At 37.8% G+C, this 13,216-nt stretch overlaps 1 protein-coding gene across 6 annotated transcripts in view; it reads right to left on the bottom strand.

Moving 5' to 3' along the window:
• The window catches only part of TAX1BP1 (Tax1 binding protein 1), a 47,870-nt gene that overhangs the window by 24,465 nt on the left and 10,189 nt on the right, over nucleotides 1-13,216 (bottom strand). For all 6 annotated transcript variants that reach the window (XM_032237909.1, XM_032237914.1, XM_032237908.1 and 3 more), the window contains exons 2-7: nucleotides 8,541-8,721; nucleotides 5,387-5,489; nucleotides 3,785-3,972; nucleotides 3,154-3,312; nucleotides 412-560; nucleotides 196-286 (exon numbers count right to left, since the gene is read on the bottom strand). In XM_032237909.1, coding sequence (XP_032093800.1) covers nucleotides 196-286; nucleotides 412-560; nucleotides 3,154-3,312; nucleotides 3,785-3,972; nucleotides 5,387-5,489; nucleotides 8,541-8,714 — 864 coding nt within the window. In that variant the 5' untranslated portion in view covers nucleotides 8,715-8,721. The remainder of the gene's footprint in view (nucleotides 1-195; nucleotides 287-411; nucleotides 561-3,153; nucleotides 3,313-3,784; nucleotides 3,973-5,386; nucleotides 5,490-8,540; nucleotides 8,722-13,216) is intronic.

The following is a 13,216-nucleotide window of genomic DNA, read 5'->3' as shown; positions in this document are numbered from 1 at the left end:
AATTTGATGGGCTTAAATGAGTTTTTTTATCTAACGCTAAAGCAGAGTTAAATCACTGCTTTAGGTTAGGAGGTACTCATATTGATTTATTATGGGGACAGATCATGAACATTGAAAATTTGATTAAGGTACCATCAGTAATAGAATTATCTCTACTATTAAACAGCTACAAATATTTAATAGCTTGGAATTTACCTTGTAAAGTTCCTTTTCATCCTTTTCTGTTTTTAACTGGCATTCAAACTGTTCCTTTTCCAAGACTACTTTCTTGAGTTTATCTTTCAAACTACATAGGGAAAAAACAATTCAGATTTTTAATTTATTTATTAAATTCTTCCTCAAAGCAACTCTGGGTGTACAATTAAATTTTATTTAGTTATCAGTGAAAATAAGTTTGTATTTGTTGTATACCTATCTAATTCTGTTTCCTTTATAATAGCTTTCTGAGTGACAATCATGATGTCTTCTTCAAGCTGAATAACTTTGGAAGTAGCTTCTTCATATTTTTTCTTGAGTTTTTCATTTTCAGCTTTAAGGGTTTCTGCAGCTTCAAAACCATCCTTTAAAAATAAATAAAACTGATTTTAAAGGTATGTATGTTTACATACATTTAATTCATTTCACCAAATATACATTAATAACTACCTTATATTTAGGAAACAAAATGTTTATTGAATAGATGTATGATATTTAAGTGATTTTTATCAAGTGAAGTTAAAATCACTACAGACCCAAGGTTATCTCATATCACTGAATTATCATTTACCACATTCATACGTTCACAGGAGAAAGCAGGATGCAAGTGTTTTAGTATGACACATACATATGCAAAATATAATGAAATATCCAAATTAAAAGTTTACATCAGATATGCATAAATATGTGTTTAATGAAAGAAGCAACAACAAAAGTGAACTCTATTGATCTTTTGACTTTTTCCCTCCGTGGTGTCATGTGACTCATTAGTGTTACAAGATCTCAGGTGTGAAGGGGGAGCAGGTGTGTTAAAGTTGGTGTTATCGCCCTCACTCTCTCATACTGGTCACTGGAAGTTCAACATGGCACCTCATGGCAATGAACTCTATGAGCATCTGAAAAAATAAATTGTTGCTCTACATAAAGATGGCCTACTAGGCTATAAGAAGATTGCCAATACTGAAACTGAGCTGTAGCACAGTGACCAAGACCATACAGCAATTTAACAGGACAGGTTCCACTCAGAACAGCCTCACCATGGTTGACCTAAGAAGTTGAGTGCCCATACTCAGCGTCATAGCCAGAGGTTGGCTTTGGGAAATAGACATATGAGTTCTGCTAGCATTGCTGCAGAGGTTGAAGGGGTGGGGCGTCAGCCTGTCAGTGCTCAGACCATACGCCATATGCTACATAAAATTGGTCTGCAGGATTGTCATCCTAGAAGGAAGCCTCTTCTAAAGATGATGCACAAAAAAGCCCGCAAACAGCTTGTTGCAGACAAGCAGACTAAAGATATGTATTTCTGGAACTATGTCATCAGACCAAGGTAAACTTATTTGGTTCATATAGTGTCAACCATATATGGCAGCAACCAGGTGAGGAGTACAAATGCAAGTGTGTCTTGCCTACAAGCATGGTGGTGGGAATGTCATGGTCTGGGGATGAATGAGTGGTACCGGCACTGGGGAGTTACAATTCATTGAGGGAACCATGAATGCCAACATGTACTGTGACGTACTGAAGCAGAGGATGATCCCCTACCTTTGGAGACTGGGCCACAGGGCAGTATTCCAACATGATAACGACCCCAAACACACCTCCAAAATGACCACTGCCTTGCTAAAGAAGCTGAGGGTAAAGATGATCGACTGGCCAAGCATGTCTCCAGACCTAAACCATATTGAGCATCTGTGAGGCATCCTGAAACGGAAGGTGGAGGTGTGCAATGTCTCTAACATTCACCAGCTCCGTGACGTCATCATGGAGGAGTGGAAGAGGACTCCAGTGGCAATCTGTGAAGCTCTAGTGAACTTTAGGCCCAAGAGAGTTAAGGCAGTGCTGGAAAATAATGATGGCCACACAAAATATTGACACTTTGGAGCCCCATTTGGATATTATCACTTAGGGGTGTACTCACTTTTGTTGTCAGCAGTTTAGACATTAATGGCTGTGTGTTGTGTTATTTTGAGGGGACAGCACATTTACCATTATACAAGCTGTATACTCCATACTTTACGTTGTAGCCAAATGTCATTTCTTCAGTGTTATCACATGAAAAGATATACTTAAATATTTACAAAATGTGAGGGGCTGTACTCACGTCTGTGATATACTGTACATATACTTTTTGTATGGACAATTACTTTTTGTTTTATTTATGCTTGCTAAAAAAATTGCCAACTATAAAATTTTCAAGTTACATTTATGTACTATGTCCTTGATATTTTAGGTAATTATGCATAACAAGATAGCCTTTAATATGATTTGACAGAGAGAAAACTCAACTTCAGTCTTTTTAAAAGTGACTGTATTAAAAACTAATAGAAAAAAGTATAAAGTAGAAATTGGGGACATACAATAGAATTTATTATAACCATAAACATATTTAGGTTAGAAGGTGGAAGACTATGATCATGTATATTTAATTGTGTTATTTTTATTAACTGCGTAAAAAATATATTGAAACCTCAAACACGTTAAATTCAGGGGACCTAGAGATATAATCCTGGACTGATTCAATCTTATTAATAATTGGCCTTATTAGTGTTTCTAGAAAATTGAGATATTGGAATTATGGTGTAATATTGAGTAATTTTTAAAATATTAGTGATTCAGCAGGGGACAACAAATACACTGCATGAAGAAATGTTATTGATATTAAAATGTGTTTATGGGAAAGTGATAAAGAATTATAAAGAGAGAATGGTATTGTTTAAAGACAAAGATGTGAATGTAGAAGGACCCCAACAAATTGGGGGGGGGGGAGATGAGTACAAACTGGGAAAATAGTACTATAAACACTGATATATAAAGGAATATTATAATTACAATGTGAACGTTAAGATCGGAAGACGGTTATGTATATTTATTATTATTGTTAGCATTGTATAAAAAGTATATTGACCCATGTATCATGTTAAAGGAAAAATATGTTATAGATATAATTATAGAACAAACCTTTTGCTCTGCTTCCAGCTTATCACATCTTTCTTTCTCATACACAAGTTCTTTTTCTAGTCTTTCAACTTGATCTCTAAGTTGCACAGTTTCTTTTTCAAGTGATGTAGTTACTTTTAGTAGTTCTTCTTTTTCTTTCAGAATTTTTTCAATTTTGAACTAAAAACAAAAAGCGTTTACTTCAAAACTGTAGAGATTTTGCATATTAAGTCTACAATTTTTTCCCCAGCCAACAGGTAAGGTGGACTAAAACAAGGAACTATTTCATAACCCATTATATTCAAATCCATAAATGTTTATGAACTAAATTTTATAGTTGATAGCTGAACACTAGTACTTTATTTAAAAAGCCATATAAAATGTAGTAAGGAGCAAAGTTGCTTCTGCAGATACAGATATTACAATCCTGCATGGCATCTATCACACACACATTTTGCTGGTTAATTTTTAATTACATCTTACAAATTCCTTTTCACTGAAGATAGCCCAAATCTCATACAAATCATTCTGCTTGAAAACAGTTTGGGTTCAATTATATTTGATACAATTTCCTACTTTCTTCATATCTCTAATGTGAGATATTAGTATTATATAGTAAACTATATTCTATAAATTGTTTGTTAATTCACACCTCAAGAAGTCCAGCTTTTGTAGTCACTACCAACATATCAGAATTTCCTTCATCTTCCATTGTTAACAATTCTTCAACTGGAGACGATGTTCGAAATTGGAAAGGGGTGCTTGCACCGCGTATTTCTCCTTTATGTGTCACATAACAGAATTGGTAAAATTCTCCATCATCATTTGGGAGGTAGTACCCTGATAAAAAGAAGAATTGAAAGCACATACTTGTTCTTACCTAAATATAAGCCAATTTGGTCTAGTGGTTAAGGCACCAGATTAGAAACCAGGAATCTATTGAATTCTAGTTCAGACTTAGTCAGGAAAAACAATCATACTCTCTCAGCCTAACTCACCTTACAGGGTTGTTGTGGGAAAAATAGCAAGAGGAAGGAGTAATAGATATGTTCCTGTCTTGAGTTGTTTATGAGAAAATAATAAAGGTAGAATACACATACACATGTATTTAAATAAAAAGATATTTTAATTATGCTAAAAATACTATGTGTTAGTAGCATCACAGTATTTTTTTACTTGCTATTTATTGCAATGTGCATCTTTTTTATTTGCATTCCAAATGCTATATAGACATAGGTAAAATTAATAAATGAAAAATAATAAGTCTTCTAGCTCCCACCAATTTTTGGTAGTATATAATGTCTCATAATACTGTTCCATCACCTCTTTTTGTAATAATCACCTCTTGATTTTACTATCCCCTTATCCATTTTATTAAATGTGATTACATTTCAAAGATGACAGAAAAATAAGGGTACAAATACTATTTTTACAAAAATAATGATTGCTACCAGGTTTTTCTTTGCATGAAACTATTCTTTTTTTAAAAAATTCAAAGCAGTCCCAATCAGAAGGCCAAACTCTAGTGATAAAAAATTGAATAAAATGAAACTTGTGCTTTTTCTAAAGTATTCATCCACATTTCTATAACTTTATATAAATATATAAAAATAAAGAGTCCAATTGATCCACAACATTCTTCCAATGACTTTAAGTGCAAAAAATAAAGTTCATGATAAATGCAAAATTAACACTTCGAGCTACAAAAATTAAAACTTAGGTAAAACTAATAAACTCAATAGCCTTAAATTTGACAATTACCTGGAAGGCTTGTATGTATAATCAAACAGATCAATGCCTGTCATAGAACCTATTAATTTGGAACAGATATATAGGATACATGTATTATTTACAAACCAAAGTTCCATTCCAGGGGATTCATACAAAATATGAATGGATTCTATAAGTGGAAATTAAATTAAGGAGCTTTGCCTATTTATCCTAAACCTTGGGGGGGGGGGGGTTCTATTCCAAAACAGTCCTTTTAAAACGGCTTCAATGAGTGGTACAGAATACGTCGTGTCCTTATATTTACCCTAGTTTGAATATGATCAAATAATAATTGTTGTGCAATTCCAATTTTATATTTTCAACCAGTTATTCAAAGCACTTAATTAAAACTGTTATATAACCCTAAGTAATTTTAGTATTAGCCTAAGAAATAATGTATGTTTCAATTATTTGTAATAAAAATATCACAGTATTTTTGAAATATTAAATAAAACACTTCGCCTGTTTGCTTCTAAATATTTACCTTGGAAAGATAATACACAATTAATTGTTGAACCTTCCACATAATTTTCAGGCATAGGTGACCAAAGAAATGTGTAATAATCTCGTGCAGTACTCCAGCCAACCTATAGAAAACATTAAATAGATAATATATTGTAACAAAACTATGGATTAATAGACAGCTATAATATTCCATATAGTTTAACAAATATCTATGCATCAAATAAACATATAAGGGAGAAAAGAAAGTATAAATCAATGTTCTAGATCAGTGATGGCTAACCTTTTTCTTGCTGCGCGCTGAAAATAAGCTTGTGTGACTAGGCCAACATGTCTGCCTCCCTGCCTGCCACCCCTTGCGCCCGAGCAGCCCCTCTGCCTACAGATACCATTGCTGCTGCTGCTGCTCTTCTGGGGCCTTGCTTCCTCTCCCGCACAAAACCACTCCAAATTAAGCAGGTGGGATGGTAAAGAAAAGGCAGCAGCAGTGCACATAAGGATTCCTAATTCTTTTTTTCTCTCCAGCATTCCTCCTGCGTAACTCTGCTGCCCCAGCAGAGAAGCGGCAGGGGAAAAGGCTAGAGTGACTGGCTGGCTCAGGTGCTCAAGGAAGCAGGACAGCATTTGCTGGCTGCCCTGCCCGCTGCTCCTTCCTCTAGCCATGTTGGACTTACTTGCCCCAACCACGCTTGCTTACGCTTGTTTTCATTTAGCTGCCATACAAACTCCTCGAAGTCCAAGGGATAGTAAAGAAGAGGCAACAGTCATGCACGCAAGGATTCCTAATTCTTTTTCTTCTCTGGCATTCCTCTTGCGCAGCTCTGCTGCCCCAGAAGAGCAGCAGCAGCGGCAGGGGGAAAGGCAAGAGCAATTGGCCGGCTCAGGCGCTCAAGGGAGCAGGACAGCATTTGGTGGTTGGGCAGCTGGCTGCCCCTCCCACTGCTCCTTCCCCTAAGCCATGTTGGACTTTGAGGAGTTCAAGTGGCAGCTAAATGAAACAAACAGCATAAGGAAGCATGGTTGAGGGCAAGCAAATCCAAAATTGCTAGGGGAAGGAACAGTGGAAGAGGCAGCCAGCTGCCCAGCCAGCAAATGCTGAGCGGCTCTCTTGAGTGCTCGAACCAGCCAGTCGCTCTTGTCTTTTCCCCTGCCGCCACTGCTGCTCTTCTGGGACAGCAGAGCTGCTCAGGAGGAACACCGAAGACAGCGAGCCATTGCCATTGCTGGTTTTCACGAGCATGCACGCCAAAACCCAGACCAAATGGCCGATGAGCATTTCTGCATTGGAAACAGGATGATCTTCCTGGTATGCGCATGCGCAATGACAGGTTGCTCTTCCAGTTTCTAGCACACCGGTGCACTTGAAAACCAGTAGGTCAACATGTTGGAAGAGATACAGGTGACGGCTCCATGTGCCCGGATAGATGGCTGTGTGTGCCACTTCCGGCACGCATGCCATAGGTTCGCCATCATGATTCTAGACATAACAAAGTAAATAATTTCAGCATGCAGTCAACTGCTACCAAGCAAAGCCTAATATTCAAAGACAACAAAAGTTAATAGCTGCAGCCATCTTGCACTTCCACTAGTTGCTTGCTTAAAACAACTTGGGGAATATAAGAAAAAATTTAATTTAGTGTGTAACACTGAAATTAATTTATGAAATTAATAATATGTAGTCATTGTATCTTATTCTAGTTGACCACAAACTGAATTCTATTAAGGTATCAGTACCTTAATGAAGGTTCTGGAACTTATGTACAATACTTACTAAAATAATGTATAAGGTTTTGTTTTGTTTTATAAAAAAAAAAAACAATTTTAAAAGTGATCTGGGACAATAATTTGGGGCAATATTACCATTATATGGAACTTTATTCTAGTAGGCTTGGACATGAGATTTTGGGACAAAAGGCTTTGCCCTTGAGGTTTATTACTGTATTTTTTGGAGTACAAGACGTATCTTTTCTCTCAAAAAAGAGAGTGAAAATCTGGGTGCGTCTTATACTCCGAATGTAGCATTGGATCTGAAACGAAGGCGTTCCAGGTGGCAGAGATAGTAGTAACTGCCTAGCGCCCCCTTTGCCAAATGAGTGGTGACCTCCCACTTCTCAGGGCTGTTTCAGGAATCAGGCTCCAACCAAGGTAGCAAAAGCGCAGGGCAGTGTGTTTACGAGATGACAGCGTCCAGAATAGTGAAGTGCTACGTCTCTACTGGGCTTGCTGCAGGAAATCCAGGTTTCCATGCCTACGGTTATAGGTCGGAAGACGGGGACGTCTTGGGAGTGGAGCCTTCGGTGCCAAGTCCCTCTTCTGTCCCCATGAAAATCATCCCCAACCCCTCCAGTTAAATACGCGTAGGGTGATAGGGTTTGTTTTAAATGGATAAAAAGCTCGTTATCAAAATCTGAGTGAAAGTGAGGATTCCCACTGCCTGTAACTTCCCGAAAATGCAAGGCACAGAGATGAAGATGGTCTATGGCAATCCCCACAGCCTGGAATAGCTGGTTGGGAGTATTCCACCTGCCAATCAGCTGCTCCTGCTGAATCAGGCTGCAATACCGTGCTGAAGCTGACCAGGCCATTTGCTGTTTGCTGAAAGGGTGTAATGTATGCTGGCAGGCAGAAAGTTTTTTTTCTTGTTTTACTCTTCCCCAAAATAAGGTGCGTCTTATATTCTGGTGCATCTTATACTCCAAAAAATACAGTAGTTTCTAAAAATATACTCATAGAAATGTTTCCGCTATAAAGATGAGGCAATAAAATCTAATAATAGCTTATGATAAAGTAATAAAGTAAAGCATTTAATAAGACATAGGCAAATAAAACCCTTTTTAATGAACAAGTTAAACAATTAATCTCCTGCTTATTGTCTAATGACCCAAGAAACGTTGTATGTGTGTCTAATAACAAGGGGAGAGAGGTCAGTTTTAAAAAACCATCTCTCTTAGGATCATATGCAATGATTGGCATTATGTGGATTAAATTGATTGGACAGCTAATATGTAGATTATCCAGTAATAAATAAAATGTAATTAAACATGGCCTCAACAAGATAAAAATTTAATTCTCTAAGCATCAATATTTTAAGATAAAAGGCATTTTACATTTTCACTTGACCATTACCCAGTCATTCTTAAAAAAACATATATTAAAACATTCTAGAAACTGCTTACCTTGAAAATACCAACCCAATCTTTTTGGTGAGGATGTATATAGGGTGTCAGAGTGTAATGGCACTCAAGGTACACATTAGGAAGATAACTTTTTGCTACATTTTGAAAGATAACATGTGCAAAATTTGAAGTCTGGAGGGTATTTGAAGATGAAGCCTCTTGAAAAGATGACATAATTGCTCTGTAAAAAATGTAACCGTTTAATTAATGTAATAACTGAATGACAACATACAGATTAAAAGATTTAAAATATTTACAGTATTCTGTACGTTGAATATGTTGTTAGATATTTATCCTAACTATCTATAAAAACATTCCTAATAACCCTGCCTAACAACAAACAAACAAACAAACCTTTTCCCAAAAAACCACCCAATGAGATAGGCTAATAGGGAATGACTGGGCAAAATTACTCGCATGCCTAAGACAGGCATACAACTCATAGCCTCCTCTTTTCAAGCTAACACTGAGGCCACCGTGTCTCTGCAGTATATATTATACAGAGAGTACATAAAGAAAACGAATTTGACATCCCTGCTATAAGGGTTGGTTCTAGTTGTACTGTATCGCATGTCAAATCTCTTTACTCTCATGTTCCATGGCATATGAATAGGGATGAATCCCATTTTTTACCTTTTTATTTCTTTTGCACAGAAATACATGCTCAATATTTGTGATCCCTTCTAATATTTTATGCCTTTGATGAAATGAATTCCGTAAAACCTTTTGAAAAAAATGTGTTTGTTGCATACTTGCAGAAAAGAATATTTGTAGGTTAGGACTGAAATAAGAGGTCCTTAATACTCTCTGAGCTTGGTTGTTTTCTTGCAAGCATTTCAATACTCAAACTAGGTAATATCATCAGTGCTGGTAGGGACTGGGGTCTGCTTTTTATATTGTAGTGGCTTGCCATTGTTAAATACTTGTTAAAAGGAAATATAGGACACGATGTTACATGTGAGCATTATTTTCCTGATTACTAGAAATCTACCCACCCCAAGTTTGAGGATGGAAAATAGCCATTATTTTTCATTTGGGACTGAGTGGTTTAAGCCTTGGGAAATCTTAAAACTTCTAAATTTATTTCCAAAAATTAGTAATATTAATACTCACTATGTAGCACTTATACCTCATGAAGCCTGGTATAGTCCCTGAGCCATTGGAAGTTATATACCTCTTAACTTAAGATATCTGAACAGCAATTTTAGAAGACTTGTTAAATATATACAAAAACGTGAACTTTTCAATAGTACAATATTGTTAAATTTCTCCGGTTTAGCAAGAATTTGAAATATGCTAATATACTATCACATTTAAAGCAACTACAAAATTGTAATTTTGTCCCCGAGTCATTCCTTAGGGATAATATATGGAGAACAATATAAAGCAGGGATGTCAAACTCAAGGCCCGGGACCCAGATCCGGCCCACAGGACTACCCTGGAAACAGCAAAGGACGAGCCCACAGTGCCTCTGCCATCAAAAACGGAGCTCGGTTAGGCCAAGTGCCCTGTTTTCAGGCACAATGGCCTCCTGCAGCCCTCTGCCAGCAGGAAGGCTGCAAAAGGCCATTGCAGCTGAAAATGAGGCCCAGCGAGCATGTGCAGACCACCCAAGGTGTTTTCAGTGGCAGAGGGCTGCAGGAGACCATTACGGCCGAAAATAGAGCTCATGAATCCATTTTTGTTAGCAGAACGCTTGAGCCACCACAAGCGCCCCTGACCCGAATAATGTCAAGATGGCTACACCTATACTGGCCACACCCACCTCAGCCTCCAAGGTCAAACACAACCCTGATGCAGCCCTCAATTAAATTTGACACCCCTGCTATAAAGCAATAGCACTTAGAGTTACATACCACTGCACAGGGCTTTACAGCCCTAAGCGGTTTACAGAGTCAGTTTATTGCCCCCAATAATCTGGGTCCTCATTTTACCCACCTCAAAAGGATGGAAGGCTGAGTCAACCTTGAGCTTGGTGAGAATATACCTGCCAAATTGCATGCAGCCGGCACTCAACAGAAGTATCCTGCAGTACTGCATTCTAACCATAGCCCCATTGCAACTCATAAAAGATCAAATTATTAAACTTTTAAAAATGTACAGAAAAAGGATCAATTGGTAGTTTAAGCAACATATCATTTTTTTAAAGTGCTAGTAAGCATGACAGAATGATCAATGCATGTATGTGATTATGTTCTTGTACTCAATCACAAATAAATAAAGTTAGCATTTACAGAATGACATTGAACATTATCACTAGACATTTGTTAAACAATAATCTAAAGCAAACAATGAAATAAAGCCAAGAATCTTAGTTGCTGTTATTGAGCTTGGCAATGGGTCTGTTACAATTATAAAATGGTCCCTTTTTAATCAAGATAGTAAACATTCAAATAAATTTTAAAGTGTTCAAGAGAACCAATTAAATAATTGACATAACTAGCTGACAGAATATGTGGTTGTGTAATTTAAATAGGCTTAAGAGGAAATGAAAAATATATGGAATTTAGATTTATCAATTAGTAGTTATGAATATTGTGAGAACTGTGTTCAGAGACATGTTCTGAATACCAGTGGTAGGTAGAAGGTACAATAGTGGAAGATAAGAACGTTATTATGAAATTGATTTTCTGGGACACATAGTTTTAATATTTTTATCATTTTAAATTATTTTACATATTATTCCTAGGATCTTTTTATTGGAACATAAATTGCATGAAATAATGAACTTTCCTTATCACTTCAGTTATGCAGAATATATATAGAGCATCTAAAGTAACTATAAGTTAATCAATTAAAGACTTTTACTTGACTGAGCTAAATAAAAGATGTTGACAAAAAACCTTCTACCTCATTTCTAACGTGGCATCTATCAAAAATAGTTACAAAATTTCAAGAAATTTCAGATATACCATAGCAATCTCTTCTTTTGATAAGGTCTGGAAAGCTCAGACAAAATAGCTTCAAATTGTATTATTGTTCTGGCACCAATAATTTCATGATAAGAATATCCTTGCCTGCATTTTTGAAATATTGGAGTTATTAGTATCTCAGATATTTAAGAGACAATAATAACTTCTAATAAAATTATGTGCACATTATTTCCAGCTATACATTTTGGGAAATTCTGTAATGTTCTGTAATGTTTTTCTCCAAAGCCATTCTAAGGCAGTGTTTTTCAACCTTTTTTGTGCAAAGGCACACTTTTTTCATGAAAAAAATCACGAGGCACACCACCATTAGAAAATGTTAAAAAAATTTAACTCTGTGCCTATATTGACTATATATAAAGTAATTTTCCCACGGCACACCTTACACTATGTCACGGCACACCAGTGGTTGAAAAACACTGTTCTAAGGTACAGTGCACATCTTAAAAACCACAGAATTGCATGGATCAACTTTCCACATTACCAACAACACATTAACACATTGCATAATATTTACTACTTTGTCCTCATCTGCATCTGTTCAGCTCTGCAAAGAGTTTGTACTTTTAAACTGTTGGCACCGAAACACATATCCACAAATCAACCAACCCATTCATAACTTACAATAATGTTTCTTCAGCTCTAAAGTCTAAGGCCTTTCCTGTGCCCAAGACATATTCACCAATATAGAGCAGTTCTCATCCTGTGGGTTGCGACCCCTTTGGGGGTTGAACAACCTTTTCACAGGGGTCGCTAAGACCATTGGAACTCTAAACTTTAGACTTCCCCTTGCATTCCTTGAAATCCCCTGCGGATGGGATCCAGAGTCATTGCCGGCCACGCAGAGCATCACCACAACTCCACACCATGGACAACATAGGTGCACACGCACACCCCATACAATTACAGCCTCGGAGACTTTGTAATGGCAGGAACTTGTTCTCACTCGCCTGGGCTTCTGCAGAAGCTGCTCTCCAAAGCTCTCCGAAGCCCTCTGAGGTAAGTGAGTGAGTGAGTGAGACAGACAGACAAGGTGTGGGTTGCTCCCTCTTCTCTGGTTTGAATGTGAGTGGGCAGTTTAGTGGCCCGCCTTCTTTGCTACTTCGAGCAGGTGGAGATAGCGCATGCAATAGTCGAGGGCGAAGGAGGTCCCCTTCATCCTTGGTGGCAGGGGTGCTTTATCACAAGCCTCCTTTCTTTCTCTGCCTGCCCAAATGAGCGAAGGAGGTGCTGGCCCCAAACCGCCTGCTCGCCTGCAATCAAACCAGCCCGCCCCTCCTGTCTTTCGGCATGGGGTCTCTGGAGGGGGATGGAGGTTCTTTCCAAGACTGGCTTCTTTCCTTTCCTCCTGCGGCTGGAAAACAGATATTTTCACAGGGGCAGCAGAAACATAATCCTGGGCAGTCAGTTCCGGCTCTCCCTTCTCCAAACATGTCCCGTTGCTGCTGGAGCTGCTTTTGCTGAATCCAATGTGGTGGCTGCCAGCGAAGCTGCCAGTGAAGCTCTCAGCAATGGCAAGAGTCCCGCCACCGCACCTGATTCAGAAAAAGCAGCTCCAAAAACAATAGGACCAATAGGCGGTGGGAAATCCATGCAGAGGGAGGAAAACGCATGCATTCCCCACCCTCTCCATTGGAAATGAGGCAACTGTCAAAAGAGAAGAGGGCAGCGCACGCCACGTGGGCTTGTGCAGCAGCCGAAGAACAAGAGGCGAGGTGACCACACTGTGTGTGTATGTGAGTGAG

Source organism: Thamnophis elegans, chromosome Z, assembly GCF_009769535.1.
Source record: "Thamnophis elegans isolate rThaEle1 chromosome Z, rThaEle1.pri, whole genome shotgun sequence".
Lineage (NCBI taxonomy): Eukaryota > Metazoa > Chordata > Lepidosauria > Squamata > Colubridae > Thamnophis > Thamnophis elegans.
Note: the sequence above shows the minus strand (reverse complement) of the source record. Positions and strands in the feature narration are given on the sequence as shown.